Source organism: Cydia pomonella, chromosome 3 (assembly GCF_033807575.1).
Source record: "Cydia pomonella isolate Wapato2018A chromosome 3, ilCydPomo1, whole genome shotgun sequence".
NCBI lineage: Eukaryota > Metazoa > Arthropoda > Insecta > Lepidoptera > Tortricidae > Cydia > Cydia pomonella.
In genome coordinates, this window is record NC_084705.1 from 13,204,907 (window position 1) to 13,230,668 (window position 25,762).

Sequence of the window (25,762 nt, forward strand, 5' to 3'; positions counted from 1 at the left end):
TCGTCGTTGTTCTAAAATATGTGCAGAAAATGGTACGTTTCTAGAGCACTGTACTTTCTAAGTACATTTTTTTTCTCTTTTATTACGATGAGCAATTATTACAATTTAAATTTTGGGTTGAAATGTATTTTTGGACCCGGGTATGTCCTTAAACTACGTCCAAAAGAGAGGTATGGGCACAGTAATTGTCATCCAGCTTTGTGTGGTAGGGCACAGTTCAGCGGATGCCACTTCTATTCCAGAGCAGAGCCCAACTGGGGAAGTACCTCCTCCTTACAGAAAATCGCAGCCAAATAACACTAGACCCTACTCATAGTGTTGTGTTCCTGCCGGTGAGTAAGGTTGCCAGAGCTCAACGAGGATGTGGCGTGTTGACGACGGGGGACCTACAGAACTCCTAATACTGCAATTGGTATGTGTGGGCGCGGAGTACAGGCGCGGCTATCAGGGAGACCCGGTGAAACGGCTGTCCGCTGGCCGCCCGCAGGTCAGTAGGGTTCCCGAACCCAGGGACTACTTAATCTCCGCCCTGGGAGGCTGAACTACCAACCTCGCGCAAAATCCCTGTTGTAGTAGTCGTGCCGGAGAAGGAGACCGGAGTGGACCCGGCTGCTGTAACAGGGGGGGACCGGGGGCCCTTCCGTACGCCGCGCCTGTGGACCGCAATACCCTACATAACCTTTTGGCAGATTTGTTCCATTCTCTTGTCCTCTAAGCCGTCAACACGCCGAATCGTCATTGTACACAAAAAAAAAATGGCAAATAAGATTAAAAAAAGAAACGGTTTCTCGGCGGCATCCCCTTCCACGCAAGTGGATTTCTGTAATATCAGGGGACTGCATTCAAATTTAAGCGCAGTCCATCACCACCTAGAATCTGCGCAGCCGACCATTCTTTTTCTAACGGAGACACAGATATCCTGCCCGGCGGACATTTCATACCTATTGTACCCCGGCTATACACTGGAACACAAGTTCATGAGACACGCCGGTGTGTGTATGTACGCCCGGCAGGATGTCTGCTGTCGCCGCCTTCATGCCTATGAAGACAGGGACCTGTCGGTTCTTTGGGTGCGTGTGGACTACAGCGGCCACACTCGTGTCTACGCGTGCCTGTACAGGTCTCACAGCGGCAACACGGAGACGACTCGGCTCTTCGAGCACCTACAATTAACGGCTGACAGACTTCTCGAGCAGTACCCTTCCGCAGAGCTCGTGATTTTGGGGGACTTTAACGCCCACCACATTGAGTGGCTTGGTTCCCGGTCCACTGACCACGCGGGAAGGTCTGCTCACGAATTTTCTCTGGCCTATGGACTCTCGCAACTGGTACGTTCTCCCACGAGAATACCAGATATCGAGGACCATACAAGCTCTCTACTGGACCTCCTGCTGACCACACGTCCGGACGGATATTCCGTTTCAGTGAACGCGCCTCTCGGTTCATCCGATCACTGTCTCGTCCAGACTCGGGTACCATGCGCGCGGCCCGATCCACCACGGCCAACTAGCTCGCGACGCGTGTGGCAGTATAAGTCAGCAGATTGGGATGGATTGCGTGAATTCTACGCGTCGTACCCGTGGAGGCAGCTCTGTTTCACATCAGAAGATCCTGACTCCTGCGCAGCCAATGTCGCCGAGACAATACTGATGGGAATGGATTGTTTCATTCCCAACTCAGTAATAGCTGCGGGAGCGAAGAGACGTCCTTGGTTTAATCGGCCCTGTAAAGAAGCTACAGTTCGCAAGCAAGCCGCTTACAGGGCTTGGACCAAGGCCGTAGCTAATAAGGATCCGAACGTTTCTGATGTGAAACGCAAATTAAACGCTGCCTCGAGGTCCAGTAAGAGAGCCATTGCCAGGGCTAAATACGATTTCGTCGGCAGAATTGGTGAGAAACTAGCGGGCTACCCCACTGGGAGTCGCGCGTTCTGGTCGCTTGCCAAAGCTGCCGAGGGAAATTTTTGTCAGTCGTCCTTACCACCACTGCGGAAAGCTGATGGTGATCTGGCCCATAGTGCAAAGGAGAAAGCCGATCTTCTTGGTACTCTCTTTGCCTCAAACTCGACCCTGAGCGACGACGGTAGCGCCGTGCCGCCCACCATCCCGCGGTGCGTATACTCCATGCCAGAGATCTCATTCACGCAGAGGGATATTCGGCGGGAGTTGCTATCGCTGGACGTTCATAAGTCGAGCGGGCCAGACGGCATACCAGCGATTGTACTTAAGCAGTGTGCTCCTGAGTTGTGTCCCGTGTTGGCGCGCCTTTTCACACTCTCTAGCAAGAAACGGCATGTTCCATCTTCGTGGAAGACGGCCCTTGTGCACCCTGTGCCTAAAAAGGGCGACAGATCGGACCCATCGAATTACAGGCCTATCGCTATTACCTCTCTTCTCTCAAAGGTCATGGAGCGTATAATTAACGCAAAGCTCCTGAGATACCTAGAAGAACACGACCTGATCAGCGACCGCCAGTATGGTTTCCGCCACGGTCGCTCGACTGGTGATCTTCTAGTGTATCTCACACACCGCTGGGCTTCGGCCATTGAGAGTCAAGGTGAGGCATTGGCAGTTAGCCTAGATATAGCGAAGGCGTTCGATCGGGTCTGGCATAGGGGTCTCCTATCGAAGTTACCATCTTATGGACTGCCGGAGGGACTATGCAAATGGATCGCTAGCTTTTTGTCCGGCAGACGCATACGAGCCGTAGTAGACGGAAGCTGCTCCGATAGCATGGACATTAACGCTGGCGTTCCGCAAGGTTCTGTGCTATCCCCAACGCTGTTTTTGCTGCACATCAATGACATGTTGTCTAACGACGACATTCATTGCTATGCGGACGACAGTACTGGGGATGCCTATTACACAGGCCGTGCCAATATCCCTCGTTCTGTGGTGCTGGAGAGTCGTGAAAAGCTTGTGTCGGACATTGAGAGCACTCTATCCAGAGTTTCGGTGTGGGGTCGGGACAATCTAGTCCGATTCAACCCCACCAAGACACAAGTTTGCGCGTTTACCGCTAAGAAAACCCCATTTACTGTGGTCCCACAGTTCCAGGGCTCAGTCCTTACCATATCAGGGAGTATTGGGATCCTCGGTGTCGACATTTCCAGTGACGTCCAATTCCGTAGCCACCTGGAAGGAAAGGCTGCGCTGGCATCCAAAAAACTGGGTGTGCTCAATAAAGCGAGGCGATACTTTACTCCGGGGCAAAGACTGCTGCTTTATAAATCGCAAGTCAGACCCCATATGGAGTATTGCTGTCACCTTTGGGCAGGAGCACCTGCATGCCAGCTTGGACCATTCGACTCAGTCCAAAGGCGCGCTGTACGAATCGTCGACGATCCCAAACTCACAAGCGGTATTGAACCTTTAAGTCTAAGGAGAGACTTTGCCTCCTTGTGTGTGTTCTACCGCTTGTACAATGGGCTGTGCTCTGAAGAATTGTTTGACATGATGCCAACGGCCGCTTTCTATCACCGCACCGCTCGCCGTCGGCAGGGTGTTCATCCTCACACCCTAGAACCTAAATGGTCGCGTACTGTGCGGTTTAAGAGGAATTTCCTCCCGCGAACGCTTCGGCTGTGGAATCAGCTTCCTGCCGAGGTTTTCCCGAGGGGCTACAGTATGGGGTTCTTCAAAAAAGGAGTGTACAGGTTTTTAAAGGGTCGGCAACGCGCATGTAATGCCTCTGGTGTTGCAGGCGTCCATAGGCTGCGGTGACTGCTTACCATCAGGCGGGCCGTATGCTTGTTTGCCACCGTCGTGGTATAAAAAAAAAAAAAAAAAAAATTATTGTACAATTTCTATTCTGATAATTAACTCACCATTACATTGTTAACTGAACCCTCAATAAATACTACCTGACCCGGGTACGTCCTTAAACTACGTCCAAAAGAGAGGTCATTGTGTGTATACTTGTTTGCCACCGACGTTGTATAAAAAAACTCGGGTGAAAGGCACCATTTCAGTCTCGGACTATTGGTGCTCTCACTGCGTGTGCCCAAAATATCTCGACAAAAATAGGTGGCTTTCATACCTTAGTTAACAATTTACTATTAAAGACTTTAAACTTCATTGACTTTCCTACTTGCTCTCTGCTGCTCCTGCTATTGCTGCTGTTGCTGCTCTTTTACTCTCTGTAGAAGAGCAGCACGAACAGATATCAGATTATAAATATTTACAAGTTAATCATAATATTTGTAGGACCCGAAAAAAAATGCTATGTACCTACATAGTTGTATGGTACAGGTACAGTCAGCATCAATAGTAGCGGATGAAACAACGCACCAAAAGTATCTGATATTCCGGATAACTTATCCAAATATAGATAAATCTCTAAAATTTACATTCAGAAGTATATCTTTTCCCGTCTTAATTTTTCTACATATAGAACCACCACATTTTGTTAAGCTGTTTCAGAATGGTAGATACTTTTGAAACCTTGTTTGATCCGCTACTTTTGATGCTGACTGTACCTACCAATTGTGCCAAAACTAAACATTCAATAGTTAGATTACTTCTAAAGCTATTGTATCGAAACCAATGAATATTGTTCTATGTTATTCTGTTTAAGCATTATCATAACAGAGTAATCCGCACTGATCCTTCTGATTGTCCCCTTGTAATAGATTTTTTACCCGGATAATTCATCATGCGCTAACAAAGAGTCATTAGCTATTTATTGTGTGCTGTCTGATTATAGATGACACTACGGGAACGTCATGATGGATGGAGCAATTAATGTGTCTGAGGTACTTACAAATCCTAAGCAGTTGTTTTTGAGAATATAATAGAGCTTAAAGTAGAAGCTAAGTAGAGGTGAATGTCCAGTAAAATAAACACATTAAAGAAGCCAATTATATCATCAATTAACGTGATATTAAAAAAAATGGTTAACGGCGCCGAATATACATATGATGAACATACATAGGTGTTTTATATATGATAAACAAAATAATAGGTCGAATGTGACTTGAAAAAGTGACAGAATTGCTAAGTTTTTGACAAACTCAATGTCACAAAATAGTCGGTAACATGTTATTTATTTTCTTGTATGTGGATGTATATATTATGAGCATTATGTCTTACATAATATGTTATACGTACCTACATTAATTCCAGTGTTCGTGTGAGAAAGAAATGCTTTTTCTTAAGTACAGGATACATCATCATTGTCCTTCGCATATTGTCTCAGTAAAAAGGCAATAAAAATAAAAGGGCCCATTACAATACGGGCTACACTTAACACGCTTGACTTCACATCGTAATACATTCTTATATGCAGCTTATTCTTTGGACATAAGACTGATTTCAGAGTACTGAACTTTAAGACCTAATGTAGAAGTTAGCCGTTACGTAGTGGTAATAAGGACGGTTTTAATGCTGAGTTATATCATGTCTGATTGTTTGTTTACAACCTCAGTTGTTTATTGTGTTAAGAATAATAAAACTGTATAAATGTGTAAGTTATTGGCTCGAAGATTTAAAAGTCAAAGGCAGTAAAGTGACTCGGGGTCGCATTTTAATTTTAGATTCGTTACTTACTATTTATAGTTTTATATTATGTTCTCGAAACTTTAAGCGGGTGTGATTGCATGACTAACAAATAACACGAGTGGTTAAGTAGTTAAAATGCGCCTAGACAGATACTATAAATGGTCTCTAAGTATATTACTTAGAGACCATTTATAGTATCTGTCTATAGGACGAGAATATTATGTATTTGAATAATGCAAAATAACTGGATAACAATAATAGCCAATCCTTATCTGATTCATCTGATCTTTCACTGATTTACTTTAAACTCGCGTTTTTCTTACGTAGAGGAGAATGTTTACTTAAATTTGGTAACCCTCTTAATATAAGGATGAGAAGGGGTGGACTTATAGTACCCGTCCGCAGCCATATCCGTTAGGAATAACATTATCACAACTCATTGAAATAGAAAAAAAGCTTCAAGTTAGTAGACCGACGTATCAATACTTAATCAAACCACTCAATTCAGTTTTTCCTATCTAGCGAGCAACGAGCATACCGTTAAACGCAAGTTAAAGTTAAATGTACAAATAAGAAATATCAACACAGCTAACGACTTCATCGAGCATTGAGCTTGAGAAGCTCGCGTGTTAATTGACTTAGCTTTTGCCGTATTCAGAAGTAAACATTCAATATAAATACAATTCCAATGATTTGTTATTTGTTCACTTGACGAAGCTTGGGTTGCTGATAATGAACTATTTATTCATAATAATTTAGATATATTTAAGTTTATAGTAAGCTTGTATGTACCATTGATTTTACGCAATTCCAATTTGTGTCAACACATGAAATTATTACAGAAAAAGAAAAATCTACAACATACCTCATATCCCCAGCACATGGCTTCATCACAGTTGCTGCCATCATAGAAAATAACCTCAACCCGCTGAGACAAAGTCAGAGCATTATTTTGAGCTAGATTTAGGTCGCTTATTAGCAATTCTATTACATATTTTCTACGTGAATATATATTTCAATTTGTAAATGGATACGAATATCAGTGCGGCGGACTCACAACGTGTTCCTTATAATTTTGATCTGTCGAATGCACTATTTAGAATAAAGCTCCTTTACAAATGATGTACAGCTTACCTATAGTTACTAACGGGATCTATTTACTAGTAAGGTAAATTACGAATAACAAGTTGAAGGGCTTTAGGGATGAGTAATTCAGTACATCTCTTTTACTCATACATTGTGTCACATATAATTAAACCTATAGGAAAATAAATTACACATACAAATGGTCCAAAACATTAAGGTATTCTCTCATTCTAGTCAAGATTTGGAGTCTTTTGAACTTTCATAAAATATGAAAAAAAAAAAATTAAGTGGACGTATGTACGTAGCGAGCTACGGCTATAATCACTTACAATTTATTCGTTGTTAAAATAGTGACCAATTGCTTATCAGTTTTCTTTAGTATTAGTTATATTCATATTAACGAAACGCGAACAATGACCCAGCGACCTTCAGGGCTACCTAACCAATGCAAGGTCAAACGATGCGATCGATTACTGATAAACCTAAGCATTCAGTAAGCTTACGAAAAAGTGTACCTACTGTCGCTGTCGGCAAAGAAAATAATAGTGCTTTGTCATACTCATAGGTTCACCCAAAAGGACTATCAAGTTTTTCAAAAAATGGATCAAGACTTCTAGTATACTATTAAGAGAGAGAGAGAAGTTACGAAGCCCTTAGAAGTCCACAGGCAGGTTGATATCCACAAGACCGCTTACTATTAGGCGGAGCATGGGTACTTACAAATTTCAAATCCAACACGCACCACATCGGTGGGTACGCGGAAAAGTTTTAGCGTCTAGTGGGACATCATAAAAGAAAAATTTACATTAAAATTATACTCAATAGTGTCGACGTTAAAAACTAGGGTTGAGCGTTATCCACCTGCACAAAAACTCGTTTGTTTTAAAAGACGAACAAGACGTTACTATTTACGGGAGCAAAAATGTTACTAATTATCACGCGTGGTATTGTGATGGACTGAACGCTCAACTACGACCAGCCCACGTCTCACTGCCCACAGCATAGATGATCCGAAATTTCAATAGATGTGTATTGGAACACTTTCATTTCCTGTTATTGCTAGCCAAAGTTTAAATGCACAATTGAGCAGAACTAGACTTTAACTATATTTTTTACTGTTATTTAATACTTAGTTTTAAAACATTATAGATAATGTAATCAATCGATCCATTTTTACAACAAAATACCTAGTTACATAACAGATTTACCATACCATATGTTTAAAAGAGTTATAAAAACCAATTTAACTAAGAAAGCCTACTATAAAGTATCAGATTATTTAACAGATAAAAATGTGTGGGAAGATTGTGATGTGACATTGTAACGTAAAGAGTAGATACTAAATATGTATAAGTGTTAATTACTACATACTGATAAGTAACAATAATGTACATTGACGGACATAAGTGTATCTTGTATACCTATATGGGAAAAAAATAAAATAAAAAATAAATAATGATTTTCTCGTTTAAGGTACCTGAACTTTAATAAGAAAATTAATTATGTTAGTTTAATATTGTATTTAACATATTTGATTATTATTAGTCTAAAAAAAGCGTCTGCACTGCTGCTTCTAGTGGGCGCAGACCCTTACAAGGCATGTAAACACCATGAGTAGGTATTTAAAAACGTGAATATTAACACAAGGAAATGTCTTTGTTTGACCATCCTGTGAAAGCTCACGCCTCTTTAAAAACCTATCTAATTGAAACAGTAAACTCCGATTGTCAAGACGGCGTAAACCGGCTGGCTTGTTTGTTTTACCTGGGTTATGATTGGTTTGTTAAGCGTTGGAATTTCGTTTAACTCTTTACGGGAATAACTGTATTGTTACCGAACGGTTTATTGATAAAGAAATTGATATGTGATTGGATTATATTTTTTGATACAGAAATTTATAATATTTTAGTTTAAGAGTTTACAAACATATTTAATTCTAGTCACTCCACAGCGCGTTGTCCACACTAATGTCTTTTCAAGTGTCCACACTTTTGAAGTGAAACACGACAATTAAATTTTAGTGTTCACATGACTCACTAGAGCTTTAATTCGATTAAGATAAAAGTAATCAGCCAAATAGCGTTTCTGAGTAGGTAGTCGGGAAGTATTATATCCAGTTGTATCTCCAAACAGGTAAACATTTCTGACATTAATTGCAAGCATTCATGTGATTCTCTCGCCTATCGAAACAAGTAAACAAATTAGCATAACTGCACGACTGTGCCCCTTTAAGCAAGTTTAACTTTAACCCGAGATAATGTGTGCATTTTCATATGCGTTTATGCAGTTACAAGTAATAGCGCGTTGCGATGTTTGCGTGTCATGTCTAAATGCAATTAATAAATTATTGCTGCATTATTCGGACCAATTTTTTCGGCTTAATATTTACTTAAAATTTACAATAAATCCACTCCTTACGTCGACATTTTTAAAAGTCTATTTCTTGCCTTTTGGTAAACCATTAACGCCACAAATTCTTATAAATTCGGAGGCATCACGAACACATTCCCTCGCCGCTGTTCCAAAATTAGTCAAGTATTAGTAAGTCAGCGATTCTGTTAGTTCGCGTGGCGTATCAATTAGACGCCATTAACATCGCCTAGAGATTTGGAACTAAGTCGTAGAACAGGGCGATAGCGTAAAATGAACTTTACTGCACATCTTAACGAATAATATTTTTACGAGTTAACCTATAGATCGACAATCATCCGCTGAATAAGTTCGATCAGTACCCCTAGTGTAACTTTGATCGACATCATAACGTGACGAACGCGTTTGCGTTAAGTCTCATTTTGTATAGGATTTTGAGGTTCCAAAACGTCCCGCTTGGCGCGCTCTTTCGAAATCCAATACAAAATGAGACTAAACGCAAACGCGTACGTCACGTTTGGAAATCGAATTTATTTACACTAGAGGTACAGTACCCCTAGTGTAAATAAATTCGATTTCCAAACTTGACGTACGCGTTTGCGTTTAGTCTCATTTTGTATTGGATTTCGAAAGAGCGCGCCAAGCGGGACGTTTTGGAAACTCAAAATCCTATACAAAATGAGACTTAACGCAAACGCGTTCGTCACGTTATAATATCGATCAAAGTTACACTAGGGGTACTGATCTTTATTTATTTGATAATGTGCATGTATTTGTTTTATCAACTTTTATTATTGTTACCTTTAAACCCGAACTTTGCTTTAAATGTATTTGTACGAAAATATTGCAGCTAAGGGTGCTCATTTTTAGGATTCCGTACCTCGAAAGGAAAAAACGGAACCCTTATAGGATCACTTTGTTGTCCATTCGTCCGTCTGTCTGTATTTCAAGACCCTTTTTCTTAGGAACGCGTGGAGATATCAAATACTCAGCTCTACAGTCCCTTGGAGCTGTGAAAAAATCAAACTTCTAAGTCAAAGATACAGCCGTTCATGCCGCAAATTTTCGACACTCGCAAGGGAATCAAAACCTACAGGGTACTTCCCATGAACTCAGAATCTTGAAATTTGTTACGAAGCAACGTCTTATAGGACAGATAAAGGAAAAATTGCGAAAACCGTAAATTTTTGTTACATCATATAATAATATATACCTACAGGTTTGTACGGAACCCTCGGTGCGCGAGTCCGACTTGCACTTGGCCGGTTTTTAATTCATCAGAAATCAGTGAAGCCTAAGGCATTAAAGTGAAACTGAACATCAAAGTACATTACATTTCCACAACCACAATGTATTTTAAACAAATTGAGATAGGCATTCAATAAGAAAATTGAACAAATTCACACTCTTTGATCTACCCCTGTTTTACTTTCAATTCTTTTATCTCAAGCCAAACACCCTAGAGCCCTTGCTGGGTAAATACGCAGCTTCCGTCAACTTCCTACCCTCTTTGTAACACCACTCTTGAGTCGGCTTTCTGGGTGTCGGAATAGACAACATAGAAAAGACGTCTAAACCAATGAAAGGACTCGATCTAAACTCAGTGAATATCTATGTAGTGTTGTTTAATAAATGTAGAGTTTGATAAAATATAATAAAAACATGGGTAGAAGCCGTTTAACTCCAAAAGAATGTTTCTGTAAATAAAGGATTTTAAACATATTCAACGTGTAAGTTTACAATTTTTTATTCACTGAAATTTTTGATAGTTTACTCAGAAACTTTATAATTAAGCTATTCGCTTAAGCCTTGCGTCTGATTCCAGAGTTCAAGCGTAACTTACGCCAGCGAGGCTTCTGGTGTTCCTCAGGGACCTGTCTTAAGGCCGCTAGGATAACCGCGTAGATTTAACGCTATAGTTTCCATAAGATTATAGTTTCGAACAAGTTTGCATATGCTGTAAAGGTAGATAGAACAACATCATACTAAGATGATGACTTTGATATAATTTATTAATCAATGAGCGGCTAATATTTTATAATAGTCAATCATATTACAACTACAACTACATTCATATATAACATACCCTTACATAACAAGCGAAAAGTCCGATTACTAAGAGAAAACTGCAAAATCGTCACAAGTGCTTTATTTTCTTCATTAATTGATAACAGTAGGACTTTATTCAAGGAAACGACGTCGTAGCACTGCAATCTTCATCAAATAATCCTTGGACTACTTATGCAATAAGAACTGATCGTTGAAACTGGGACAAGATATTATTCACTTCAAGCATTTATTTAGAACATAATAACTTATAATAGGTGTAAGTTGGGGCACAAAGAGAATTTACAGAGATAGCTAAGCGAAACAGATCATTACGTGCCGACTGGGGCCCGGGTTCGATTCCCGCCTCCTAATGGATCGGCGCCATCCGTCCTGTCAACGGTCACGTTTAATTTAACCAACAGCCCATTTCTCTGATTGTTTTCACCACATCGGAGCTCTTAGAGATTTACTGTACTCTAAATCAATCCCGGTTTAATGAAGTGGAGAAATGGAACTTAAAAGTAAATGGAAATGTTTTAGCGGACTAAGGAAATCGACGATTTACTTTCAAACTGTATGTATGTTTTTAAGACTTTTTTTCCATTATTAAAGTCATCAAGATTATTCGTGTATATTCTATATTTAATGTCATATCTATGTGTGTACATGAATATGGTATCATGGTAATATTCAATAATCAATGAAATAAGCCTATTTTATTTAAAACTGATTTCTTCTCCTTATACGTTAAGTTTAATATCGGGTATACAAGCCGATCATAGAACATCCGTCCAGTAAGCAACCCGTAAGAAGCAGAATATGTGTCCAATCAAGTAAAGCAATTGAAATCTACCCGCATTTGTTTACAGGCGCGATCTAAATTGAAACAACGTACACTCCAATTAGAATCGAAATAAATCTACAGAAAAAGTCCCACAATTTGCTCAATTTATTTCTCCCTTTACTTGAAATGTTTTATTTTAATCAAATAAGGATCTTAAAACGTTGTGAGTAGGTTTTGTAATCGCTTGTGTTGCTCATGTATTTATTTGCATGTGAATAGGGCCTGAACGACGTCTCCATCGAGCAAACAGACAATTAGGCGTTTGACCCGAGGTTTTCTTTTGACGACCCACACAGATCCTAGCTCGTAATTGATTAATTGAGACATTGACATGTACATTAAAATTGGGAATGTAAGTAGTTTAAGGATAGTACTGCATGCTTTAGTGTAGGGTCTCAAAGGCGAGCTTCCAAAAATACGTTTGTATTCGTTTAACATGGAATTAACATACTCAATTTAAACACTTCTGTAACCGATTTTTGATTAAGTACCTAACTAAGATTTATTTATAAAGTACTTAAGTATACATGTTTAATTTAATAAATAAAACATAATAATAAAACGCAATGCTTAGTGAGAGTCTTTATTCTTCAATAAAGGCATATTACAACGCACTTGTCATGTCAAAAACTACCACCGGTTCTAACTCTACACTACAGCCCCAAGAAGATACCGACCGGTGCTAATATATTTAATATGCGTTCTCACTTCAACTGTGTGAACATAAGTAACAACTTATTCTAGTCTCCTCGACATACTTAATACAATGATTTAATTGCTACCCGATGTTGTCATAGGTTCTGGTTTGGACTAGTCCTCGACTTTGTAATAAACATTCGACATCAAAGACTTTTTCAAGTAACTAAGCTGGAAAGGGTCAAGTTCAAGCATCTTCAGGTACCTTGTTATAAAATGAATGGTTTTGCCCCACCAATGACTTTTGTACTTTATGGACATAAAACTGTCTCTAATAGCAAGCTTATTTTTATTTCAAGTGATAAAATTATGGACACCAGTCATCATTAAGCATCTCGACAATCTTGTTGACTGAAGCAAAACCACACTAATGCCGAAACATCTAGCGAAGGCAATACCTACCAAACCCGATGCTAACAAAATTACCAAGTTCGCAAGATCAAAATGAAATTCTAAATTAATAAACAACTTTTGGCTGAAACTATCCCAGGGTCGAAAGAAGTTACAGATAATCGATGTTGCTTACGTATTCATTTGGAGAGTTTGGAAGTTTTCTCTTATGTGGTATGTGGGCATGGATGAGATTTGTAGTTTATAAAAATTAATGTAGGTATTATTATTATTTTATTGTTGACTAATTAAATTAATAAAAACGGATCACTCACGTTCTTTAAGTTGTTCTAGTTTGAATGTGTACGGACTATTGTTTGGAACTATTTTTTTTTTAATTTGGTCCAATCCAAATGTTAATTTGGTTTAAATACCATATATTCTCAGCATACTTCGGTGTAAGATATGAAATATGTAACAATATACTTGTGTCAAATCATAACCCGTAATCGGGAAAAAAAACTTTACTAGGCTTTTGTTTAAAGAGCTAAGTGAACCTGATGGTGCCGATGATTCGTTATTTTAAGTAATTAGAAAATAAAAACACATCTCAGCAGTCAGCACCTATCTAATAAACAGTGGCTAGTTAAATAAATGTGTAATCTTTGAACTGGGCAAAATTAATTTAAGGACCAGTGATCAATATAGATCTTTGGTACAATATCTGAACCCTTGCTTTGTTTTGATTAGCCATCGGAATTGTTAGCCTGGCCCTGTGGGGGCAAACATAATTCTGTTCAGCAAATAGTTACTCAAGGTATCAGGGAAGGCGTAACATGAAATATTTCCCTCAGGCCGGGAGCAATTTTGCACGAATATGAGCTTGCGTGTTTTCAAGATCATCTTAATTGGGTTCGCGTGTTTTTTGTGTACCTTTCTTCATCATAATACACCTACTTTTTTTCTATAAATATATGTTAGCATATTCAACACAATTGAACTCATTTTATTAATTGTTCCATGCTCTCGTTTTTAATTTAATTGGCTGCTATGTAAACCATATAACATAACATACATATCAATTTTGTGCTCGTAGCTTATAACATAATGTATGTATATATGTATTTTCTTTATTGTACATAGAGGAACAAATACGAGAAACATAGTTACAAACAAAGGCAAACTAATCGCTATACGGGATCTCTTCCAGTCAACCTCTTAGTAGAAAAATAATAATATAATAATAGTAATGATCATGCTTATTTTTATATAATAAACTATAATATGTGACCATCAATACGGCTTTCTATTCTTCGCCCAGCAACAACTGAATCAGCCACTATATCTCCGCTGAACAATATATGTATACGAGTACTTTTATCTATCTCATACAGTTAGCTAGTCATAGTTTCAAGACGATTGATTTCATAGTAATACCATTTACATCCAAAATCTAGAATCCAGGCATAACTACCAGACGAGATTAAGTTAGACACCAAGTTGCAGAACAATGGTGCGAACTAGCGCCGGTGGAACAAAACCATATAATTAGACTGGTTGTCTATATTATACTATAGGTAAGGTAGCGCTTCCTTTCAGCCGTACGTGTTATTAAAATAAAAAGCTGTTTTCTTAGTCTGTTTAGAAGATACTTAAGTACATAGGTAGTTATTATAAATTAATACATTCGTATGTATTTTGAAGGGCCATTTCGTTTCGCCATGTCTGTCCGTATGTCCGCATGGCTTAGCTCTGTAACAGCTTTAACCCTAACTATTTTAAGATTCAAATTAAAGAATATCTTAATTAGTAACTAATTTCATTAATATTTTTTCAGTAAGAACTACTACTTTCTAACATCAGCATGTAATTTTCATATTTATGTTTTTTTCATCACACTTGCTCGAAAAAGATCGTATTTCATGCAGGTCTACTGAAGGACATAGGCCTACATTGTACCCATGGGAGTTACGGATTGTAAAAAAAAAATGTACTCCCTAAAGAGTTATACCTTTGTTTAACATTATGTCACTAATTCATACAAAACAAGGAATTTAGTAGAAGGAAGTAAATAAGCTTAACTTTTAAAATACTGACCAGGGATCGGAACCGGTTTTTTGCAAAAACATCGAAATAACCATATATTTCGGTTTATTTTATACTCTAAATGTAGGACTCAGTTGTGTTTTCAGATAACGACTTCGTATTATTAGATTGCCTAATTAGAAATGAAGTAATTAACAAAGAACGAAAAAATACCGTTTTCGTTCCCATACAAAAAATACCGGTTTCCGATCCCTGATACTGACGTTTATAATTTAATATTTTTATTTATATTTAACACGATTTAATTTGATTACTTTAATAACCGTTTCAAATATTTTTACACAATTTTCAATCGTGGCTGAGTGCCGAATAGGTCTGTGCCTTCGATGCCTAAATTATAATATATTACTTAGTTTTTTCTGAGCAAGTGTGATGAAAAACATTGTGTGTAGCTCCGGGGGTAAGAATATTGTAATCTCGGGTATTCCTGAGGCTATCGTTTCCAAAATTTCACTAACGAGGGGGTCGCACAATGTACTATAAAAAGCCACTAAGATTATTATATTATTTTGTATCAAAAGGTGGTTTTTTTAAATCCCATGTCAGTTAAAATAGTATGACTAACTCTATGAAATTTACAAAATGCAATAACACTATTATTAAAAGCAGTGTCCCCACGTAAGTTCCCAGTACGAAAATAGAAATAGCACGCAACACAATTTACGCTGAATCATTCAAGTAAACGCCTCCCATTCCGTGTTATATGACCAGTTCATCGATTTCAAGTTACGTGGGCGATGGGACAAAAATAACCATTATACGAGTGGTAACTAACAATAGTGACCACTTATCAATTGAACTGGCAGATGGTCATGGAATAGCGATTAAGCTGTGGGAATGACATGGTTTTGTTGAAGGGTTTGATAATAGAATAAGTCTGTAACTGGAGAACGGAGTTCGACACGTTTTCAAAGCTTTTAAATAGAAGTCTACTGTATTAGGTTATTCGCGAAAAAGGGGTAGATTTTTGGCGTTATTAATGTTTGTCAAGTCTAACAAGCCGTTGATAATCATTTGTCCTTGTTTGTCATTTTGATATTTTTGTTTGTGAGAAAGGGACAAAATGTAACAATGTAGACAGTGTTAGATGTTTTTCTTTCATATTTAGAAATTATATTTATATGTAATAGTTATCTTGGAACCAATAAATTAGACCAAAACTCTCAACAGTTTTATTAATTTAACAAGGTTAATCAATAAAGCCTAATAATGTTCCGTCGGGCAACCAAGGGATCTAATAGAATAGAGGCTAACGAGTTGTTGTCAGGATCGTCACCATTAGCGACAGTTACAATGATGACGTCAATGATCCGTTCAACCCCCGAAATACGTACTTACAATTGTACTTCCATGCGGCAGGCCTGTTTACAACCAAACGCGGTTAAAACTAACGCAGTTATCCGTCTTAATTATGACTGTTTAAAATTAGGTTTACAGTACATATGATGCTACTTTATAGCACTAGTGCGAAAATTAGCATATTACGTTACTGTGTCGAACATTTAAAGGGCCATATGTACTGTAAAACGTTGTACGACACATGTGCGAATAGGAAATTCGCAACTCATGTCGATTTAAAACACTCCCTTCGGTCGTGCTTTAATTTATCGCCACTCGTTTCAAATTTCCTATTTTTCGCACTTGTATCGTAATGTACTATTATTTATGTATCCAATTGGTTGGTCTATGGTTACAAAAATAATTATTTGCACATTAAATAGTTAACCACCAGTCGAATAAGTATATTAAGCGACGATGAACAGATTATCGTAATATTACAATTAGAATATAAATGAATTGATGTATACAACAAAGGGGTGTTTTCCTAATCAACTTTAGCCAACCGTTTGAGTACCTGCCAAGGTTTTCTATGGTATCTCGAAGAACCGACTAAGAGTACCTAACTAAATACAAAATTGTCACTTCAATCGCATGTATGCGCTCAGCCTGACCCCGCTAAGCTTCCAATAATCCAAATAAACAACGAGGGCGACCGCGTCAGTCGCACGCGACATTTTATCGCCTGCGATATCGCCACTCTTTTATTTGGTTCTCACATTATTTACGACATTAATTGGAAATTACATGGTGACCGTTTATTTGTTTGTATAAATGTTTATTCTCTCATGCGATTTTGAGCTCTGCAATATTGCGTGTACTAAACGTATAGGTATGTATTGTTGAACACTGGTTTTATTAAATGCAATACACCATGTATTGATTAAATGCTGTAATGGAAACATAGGTATTGTTAAGTACTTTTGCGCTGACTCGTACAGTCAACTTCAAAGCAAGTGACGGCCAAAAGGGCCACATATTTTATAACACATCTTTCTTGCCAGCGAAAAAGGATGTCGCGATATATTTTTCCACTTTAGCTGCCACTAACTATTTGATGCTGACTGCACTAAATGGAAAATTCGAATTGCTGAAAATTCACTTAACATTATTTACACAAATACGGTTCTGTATTAGTCATGTATTTTGTTTAGCTTTTCTATACTAAGAGACACTTCTCTTATCAAGCACATCACATCATCATCATTGGCTTTTGCGTCTATTGCAGACGATTTATGGTGTAACGCCGGAGAGACACCGTTTTTGGTGGCTGAATAGACCGATGTGAGACTGACATGGTCTACCACAGACCTAACAAGGGAAAATTGCGAAAACGGTACCGAGACGCCTTGTCGTCGTTTTTGCCTCTTGTCAGCGAGTGCTGCGAACCAGGTCTCATCACAAAACTTGCGACCCGTGTTCTGCCTCTCTCAGTCTCGGTGGTCGATATGGAAGGCAATCATGTCCCTCTTTGCGCAATCTTTAAAGCGAAGCACTGGCCTCCTAATGTTACGTTTTGCATTCGCGACCGCACCAAGAAGACGCACATCAACAAATCATTCATCTGCGTCACTACGCAGAATGAATTAGTATTTAGGAAAATAATATGGAATGAATTTCAACCTTAAATGCTCTCCGCAATTGAACGATTATACTTCATGCTGCACTTTAGCCACCAATCATTCAAAATAGCCGGCACCTGGTGAAATTTCCACGCAATCTTAAACCTATAACTTTACAACTATAAAGGTAAGGCAGGCCCGTCAGCTAACTTGATCCGAAATAGAGACCAGGAACACTAAATCAAATTGCAATAACAAAATTTTCGCAAATATATTGCTTTCCTATTTCTAAAGCTCGCAAATCGTACAATCAACATCTTATCGTTAAAAGTTTTCGATTGTAAGCTCAAGCTCCAATAAGCTGTACTACTAAGATTACCCACAGTTTACGAACATAAAGTATATGAGGATTGTGCAAAGTTCTTATAAGTTTAAATAAAGGAGCGTTTATTTTCGTGTAACACATATATTGTGCTAATATACAGGCTGAAATCTATTTGACAGTACATATACCGCACTAGTGCGAAAATTAGCACATTACATAACTATGTCAAAAATTAAAGGGCCTATTATTGTGTATGTTTTATTTATTTTATTGTATGTACTGTAAAAGGTTGTACGATACATGTGCGAATAGATAATTCGCACATGTATCGTAATTCCTATTTTTCGCAGTTCGTATGTATCGTTATGTACTACTTATTATTTTAAAGTATTGGTTCAACAAATCGCACTTGCGTGCAATGCAGGGATGTTACGAATATTCGCATCCGCATCAGCAACCGCGGAACTTTCGCTTATTTTCAAGATCCGCATCCGCATCAAATCTATGCGAAGCTTAATGCGGATGTAGAACAAGTCGGTAAGCGGGCAATTATGTAGGTAATTTCGTTATGAATAGATATTGTTAATTGCGAATATTCAGTTTTGTTGTAAGTGTCTTGCTTCAAGTGAATTTATAAAACCAATGGCAGCGCCAGCGCAAAGTGCGATTTGAACTTATTTTATACAAGAACGACATGATCGTGAAAAAGCTCAATGTATTATCATATTACTGGAAGAATACAAATACTTCATAAAAAAACACCATTATTCTATGCACCCGGATCAGTTCAACTTGTTCACCAGTGGCGGTGCAAGAAAAAACAGACATCTCAGTTATTTTTATTTGGATATATTTATTTATTATTTGAATAGTGTAGAACTATTACAAGTATTGTATTATAATATGTATCTATTTACAAGTATAGTTCAGTAATTACATTATGATACAAGTGTGCTAAGTTGGTCATTACACACGAGGCGATATTGTATATAAAGCCGATGTGGGTAATGACCTATACACACGCGTTTCATACGACGTTTTCCAACAAACTTGCGAGAAAAAAACAAAACTTATAAATTCGTTTTTCTTTTGTCAAAACAGTAAAAGTACAATTTTTAAAAGCCACCATTTTGAAAACTATACAGTTTAAACATCCATTAAGTGCACCAACGCGTGCTGGGCGTGTAGGCTCTTATTCGCCAGTTCATTGAAGTAAGCTACCAACACGTTTTCCAAGAAACACTGGGCGTTTTTGCTGATTTTCCATTGAATAAAAGTTCTATATGCCGCCAATTATTTTTCACCCGATTTTGATGGTAAAAGGCTATCGTTTTCGGCTCTTGCCTCTATTAGTATTACTGGCAGCGTCAATTTTATGTGTTCTTCATTTTCAATGCTTTAAAATGACATTTTCGTCAATATATAAACTAAAAACATGCAAAACTATTCCAATTTTATGACAAATACGGAAAATGGCTGGCGCGTTATATTTTTAAAACACGATTCCAATGCGCGAGCAAGGCAAAGGAACGAATGAAATCGACAAACAGTCAATGAAAAAAATGTAAAAAGCTAATATTTTCGTATTTCTATTCGACGGATGGAGATCAAATCGATAAAATATTATGTTTGTTCATTAATATTAGATAATTTAATCTATAAATTATGTTTGGTGTGATAAAACCTCTTTGAACGAACATTTGAAGTTGGTTTAAAAAAAATGTATTACTCGACCAAATTAAGAAGGCTCTGTTTCGATGCATACTATTAGCAATCAGTTACCTTCTTAACTCAGTCGGATAATATACTGAAAAAGCACGCGTGTTTTAATATCTATTATGAGCCAAAAATTGGAGGACGTCGTTTTGAGCAAGTGTTTCGAATGAAAATAGTTATTTCACGTATAATGTAATCGTCTAGATCCAGAATAGTCTGCCAAGTCACTGTTTATTATTGGGACCGTGCGAAGTGCATGGTGGGGGTAAGTAAAGCGATCCCAGCGCATTAGGTGGTAAAAATTAGAACTAACTGCGGATAGCATCTTAACATTTCGTACAAGTTATATGGCTCGTAATAAAACTTTAATTTACGATTTCTCCTAAAATAGTCATTTAAATTGTATGGTGTATTGTAATCTGTATGAAATGCTTAATATAACTAACGTATTTAATTTGATAATGATTAATACTGTATCCGTGTAAGTAGCTTTGCAAATGCCACATACTATGTGATATTTTTCTAGAAGTTAAGAATGGGTATAGTATGTTATCCTTAAAAGATAGACATTCAACATCACGGACTTTTTTTGTAGACCCATGAAAGAGAGACAACCCCAGCATACATTGTGTAGGTATAACTCAAACGGATTAGGCAGCGTTTTCGATTAAAGCTCCTAGCTAGCGTGATTTTTTCTAACAACATCGTTACATTTCAAACAATTTACACAATACTTTAACAAGTTATATACCTAAACCTTCCTCAAGAATCACTCTATTGATACATGAAAGTTGTATGAAAATCTGTTAAGTAGTTTTTAGTTTTGGAGTAGTTTTATCAGATGTAGTGCATTGTCATTTTCCCCTAGACTTGCGGATGCTAGGTTGCGTGACAGTCGTGCACATAGCGAATATATAACCTATTTTCTTGTTCAAATACCAAGTTTCGTTTTTTTTATTACTATAATGTTAAAATTGACTTTTTTATGTCCCTCTTCTTGATATCCGCATCCGCGGATGTGAAACTTTCAATTTCCGCATCCGATGTCTAAAAATCTCCGCAGCATCCCTAGTCAATGCTACCCTGCTAGTAGTATCATTGACTCTTTTGGAGTAGATGACAATAGGAAAGGAACAATTTAAGATAAATAGTGTTAGTTAACATAGCTTTTGTTAGCTGTTTTTTTATTTATCACCTATTATGTGTAATTTATCTACCCCAGTACCTTCATGTAATTTGCTAGAGCATTTAATTATTGAAATATTCGGAACATCATATTATCGAATCTAAAAACCTTAATAACACTGTTAACACTCAGAGACAGTCAATTTCAGACCGTATCTTGTACATTTTTTCATTCTACCATTCGGGTACTTACTTCCCTGCTGTGAAGTCCAAAACTCGTAACCCTCGCGAGTGTCACCCTCCGCGTTTATCATTTTTTCGATCAGACGCCCGGGTGACAGCTTTCAACCCCGGATTAACTTGGAGTTGTGGCGAGAAAAAAATTTAATAGCTTTCCAGCCTCCGCGAGTGTTAGTTACATGCTTTGTTAGTTGACCGAAGTTTGGTGGAGGAGAAAATTAAAGACGGCTGACTTTGAATTGCAGCGATGAATGAAATGTATTAAAAGGGTGGTAAAAAGAAACCGTCTGAAGCAGTTCGTATTTTTACCCGAATATAAAGGCCAGAGCACACCGGCTGCGTGTGCGTAGACCGTAGAAAAACACGTGCGCGTGCACTAAAATGTTTGAGCCGTGCACGCACACGTCACGCAAGTGGTGTAGCGTCACTTATACTTATGACTTATTCTTTCACTTGGGAATTATAATTTCAACCTACGCATGTACAGCGAGCTGCAAAATTGAATGGACTATAGGACACATTATTATGAAGTGAAATCCTTCATAAAGTGGTCATGCCCTTTTACCGATGGGTGTGTTTTACTTAAATAGGTAGTTTCTACTGTCATGTTGGAAATAGGAACGATTAACATGTCAAACAATGACAGGAAATTTGTAAATTGCGACTAATTTCCAATGAAAATATATAGATAGAATAATGACGCAGTAATTTGATTTCCCTGTGCCAATCGCTCTAGGGTGTTTCAATAACGCCACAATGAGTAACTACATATGAATTGAAGAGTTATCCTATACTTAATTGCAATCTACAAATTTGATATAACAAATTCGTTGTGTACGGTATGTTTAATTAATAATAATTTAAAAAAAACAACGAAGCTTAATTTTTTTTTACTAACAACATAATATACTTACCTAAATCAACATAGTACTAGAGTCAGACCAAGCTAAGTTGGCAGCGATTTTGATAGCCCAGCTTGTGCAAGTGTTAAGTAAATTATTATTACTAATTTCATATAAGTTTGACGTTTTAGATAATACTTAAACTGTCTAGGCTGTCAAAATTGCTGTCAACTTATCTTGGTCTGACTCTAAACGAAAAGAGCCAGTGACAGAAGGACAGACATATACCGAGGGTATGCATACTTATGTGTTCCGTCCTTATCTACCTATATCGGAAGAAAGAATTAAAAATAGGAGCCTTCCCTGTAATTAGTTATGTCAGCATACAATTACGGTTATAAATATTGATAGTAACAAAAATGTTGAATTTGAAGTACCAATTAGAGGATGTTTTTATTTTATTTTTATTTATGGAATCCAAAAAATATTAGGTACAAGAAAGATCATAATTTAGGTATTTATCTGCCAAACTGCATTGCAGTTTGTTTAATTTGACCGACCTTTTAGTTGAGGATACATAAAATCAGGAACATCTATTAAGCTCTATTCGGAAAAATGCCGTCGTCAAGAAAAACTTTGAACTTTTATACTGTTACAGTGCCTACTTACCTAATTCGGTCTGTTGGGTAAACCTTACTAGGCAGGTACAATGTTTTATCAAAGTAACTAATGTACCTGTTACAGATCTACCTGCCTAGATAAAATTAAGATTATTATAGAGGAACTGTTTTACCTGCTGGGCATCCACACTGTCCATAATCTCTGATGCTCCTCCTCGCCCTCCAGTTAGGCGGCGGCCGCGCTAGCACCTCCCGCCGTAACCTCTCCACCAGCGGCTGCTGCGGCTCCAGCACCGCACTCCTTAACGCAAAGTGCTGCTCTTCCAACACTGCCAACCTCTCCTGCAGGCCCTGCTGCTTGTACAGACTATACCCGCTCGATATCAGGCTCATGGCACACGCACACCATAACACCACACAGTACATCCAAGGATCTCCTGGACATTTGTCATCACATTTCGTCTTCTTCACTTCTTTCTCCACCTTAGCAGGTGCCGGTGCTTTTGCGGGAGGCTTCCCTCCTATCTTTAAAATCATGCTGCTCAATGTACCCTCATGAAATGGAGTTATGGTCTATTAGAGGCATCTTCACCACGTTAACGGCCGTTGAATGGACATTGTATCACAATAGTTGCGTCCGGTACTTGCGTACCTTCGATTTCAAATAAAACAAAACACACAGAACACAAATATGGATAAACGAAAACACTAGATGCGGCACATAAATAACATAGGACTGAAGAGTTTGCGATGAATATCGTGAATCGCTTTAGTGCGATCGTATTTAAGATCGTGGGTTGAATGTAGCGCGGCGTACGGACGTGCTCCCGACTCGGCTGACGGAGCGCCACTGACGGCTGGAGCAAGTTCAGCTTAAGACGACACGCGGGACGGGACTCAGTTATATGAATAAAACGTATATATTATTATTTGGATAAATATTTTTGAGTGTTTTTTAAAAAATCGACAAAAGCTCTTAGAAGTTTATAAATCTCATATAAATTTGATTAAGTCCTCGGAGTGCATCTCGCTTGTACTAATTTACCCTCAAAATATACTTACCTAAGTTGATGGGAGCGGGGTACGGGATGCATTGCGGGTTATGTAAGCCAACATAAAATGAATTTCACATTTTTACAGTAAAATTCATATACTCTACCATATCGCAAAGCTAACTAATGCTTAGTGCTATGTTTTGGAACTAAAATGCTTAATACATAGATGATCATAAACTCCTGATTTTAGGGATCTTGTTCTAGAGGCCGTTGATTTGAACATACAACTTTATGTTAATCTGTATCATTGACATTTACTCATCTGGCATCTGGTGAATCGCTTTTATTTTATATATTATATTATTAATTCATAATTCATTTATTGCATAATATTATGTGGTACAAAATAGGTGTAACATTAGGTAGGGTAGGCTCACAAAGAACCCTGTTAGGGCACAGCAAGCATTTCTTAGAACTAACTTAAAACTAGGAGGTGCACATACATAAAATACTCATAAGTTATATAAGAGCATTTTGCAAATTATATTCTTATGTTATTACATATTGGTGCGAACGAAATGTGCCAACAAATAATAATATATAAATAATCTCTATCTAATCTATCTTACGTATTGTAACAGTCTTAATACCGCTCCAATTTGCCTTAGAGGTAATATTAAATGGTTAGATATCACAGACGATGGCAAATAATATAGAAAATATAAAAATTTGATCTGTTTATAATAAAACGGTTTCCATTTGGGCGAACTTGAACAGCAGCTAATCTGGTAAACCCAAGATATTTTCCATCTAAATAGCAACGCATTCACTAGATAGCATTACGTACGTCTGAAGTCCCTTATTAAGGGAATGCGTGCAAAAACCTGCAGGCGCACGACGCCAAATTGGGTGGTAGCTCATGTAGAAGGACCGAGGGGACCCGCCTCGTAATACAAACCTTCGTATAGCAACCAAATACGACAAGCGATGGCTTCCTCTCCTTCTTTACTATTAAGAATGAACAGGATAGATACATGTAATGAGCATGCGGTAATGTAGATAGGGACGGCAAGGATGATCAATCCGTTTAGCTTGCTGTGATCAGACTGATCGATACTAAACTGTTTTGCTTTGGGTAAGTAGACGTCATTGCGAGTTAAACGTTCGAAGTAGGGTAAGTAATACAGTTTTTCCAAAAAAGATTTGTTGGTTGGCTCCAAGGACATACGTGTGGCATATCCGGTAATATAATGTGAATACGGTAAAAAATAAAACGTTTTACCGTATCACAGATAGTTTATAAGATATTTAGCTATTTTTATATTTTAAAATTTACTATCCGGAATTTTAATCGATAAGTACATATAATTAATTGACGGAAAAGCAATAACGAAATTCCAGTAAAACTGAATTCGTATCTTTATCGGTTGGTTACCTACATAAAAACAACAATTTTCTTAAGATCAAAGACTGATATAAAGCTAACGATTGAAATATCATATTTCAATAAGAAATAAAATGGTAAACGAATAAACATAACCCTAAACATCAACGCGCCTACGAGATCTGTATCAAACATTAATTAAATTTGTACGAAAAGAAAAAGGAGAGATGTTTTTTAAACGATAGACCCTATTAATCTCTTTAATAGAGTCATTAAAAACGGAGTGGCAGCCGCAAGCGCCGGCATAAAGTCCCAACCCGACCTTCGTAATAAACCATAGAGTAAAAATAATAGATAGCAGTGATAAGAGCGCATCAAAAGCATTTAAAAAAAAACGCACTATACGCCTCAAGCCTGTATCAGTTGCTTAATGGTCGCTTGAAGTTTAATTTCAGTGTTAAAGCTGTCTCTGGCGACCGCAGGTTAATTTAAATTCATAAAAACAAACACTAAATATCAAGCATCCGAGCAGATTAAGTGTACTTGTGAGTTTAACGATCTCTCTTCATTAATATGTTATAACCAGGAAATCTGCAGCCGGACAAATAGCGGATAAATGATAGCAATTAAAACTAG

The 25,762-nt window shown here is 37.7% G+C and overlaps 1 protein-coding gene across 20 annotated transcripts in view; it reads right to left on the reverse strand.

Moving 5' to 3' along the window:
- Window positions 1-25,762, reverse strand: part of LOC133516130 (collagen alpha chain CG42342) — a 465,581-nt gene that overhangs the window by 275,822 nt on the left and 163,997 nt on the right. For 4 of the 20 annotated variants that reach the window (XM_061848883.1, XM_061848884.1, XM_061848879.1 and 1 more), the window contains exon 1: window positions 22,921-24,332. The exons of 2 other annotated variants lie outside the window; for them this stretch is intronic. In XM_061848883.1, the coding sequence (XP_061704867.1) occupies window positions 22,921-23,284 (364 nt within the window). In that variant the 5' untranslated portion in view covers window positions 23,285-24,332. Of the gene's footprint in view, window positions 1-22,920; window positions 24,342-25,762 lie in introns of those variants that run through there. 14 more of the 20 variants (XM_061848892.1, XM_061848890.1, XM_061848887.1 and 11 more) reach the window with 7 other exon arrangements.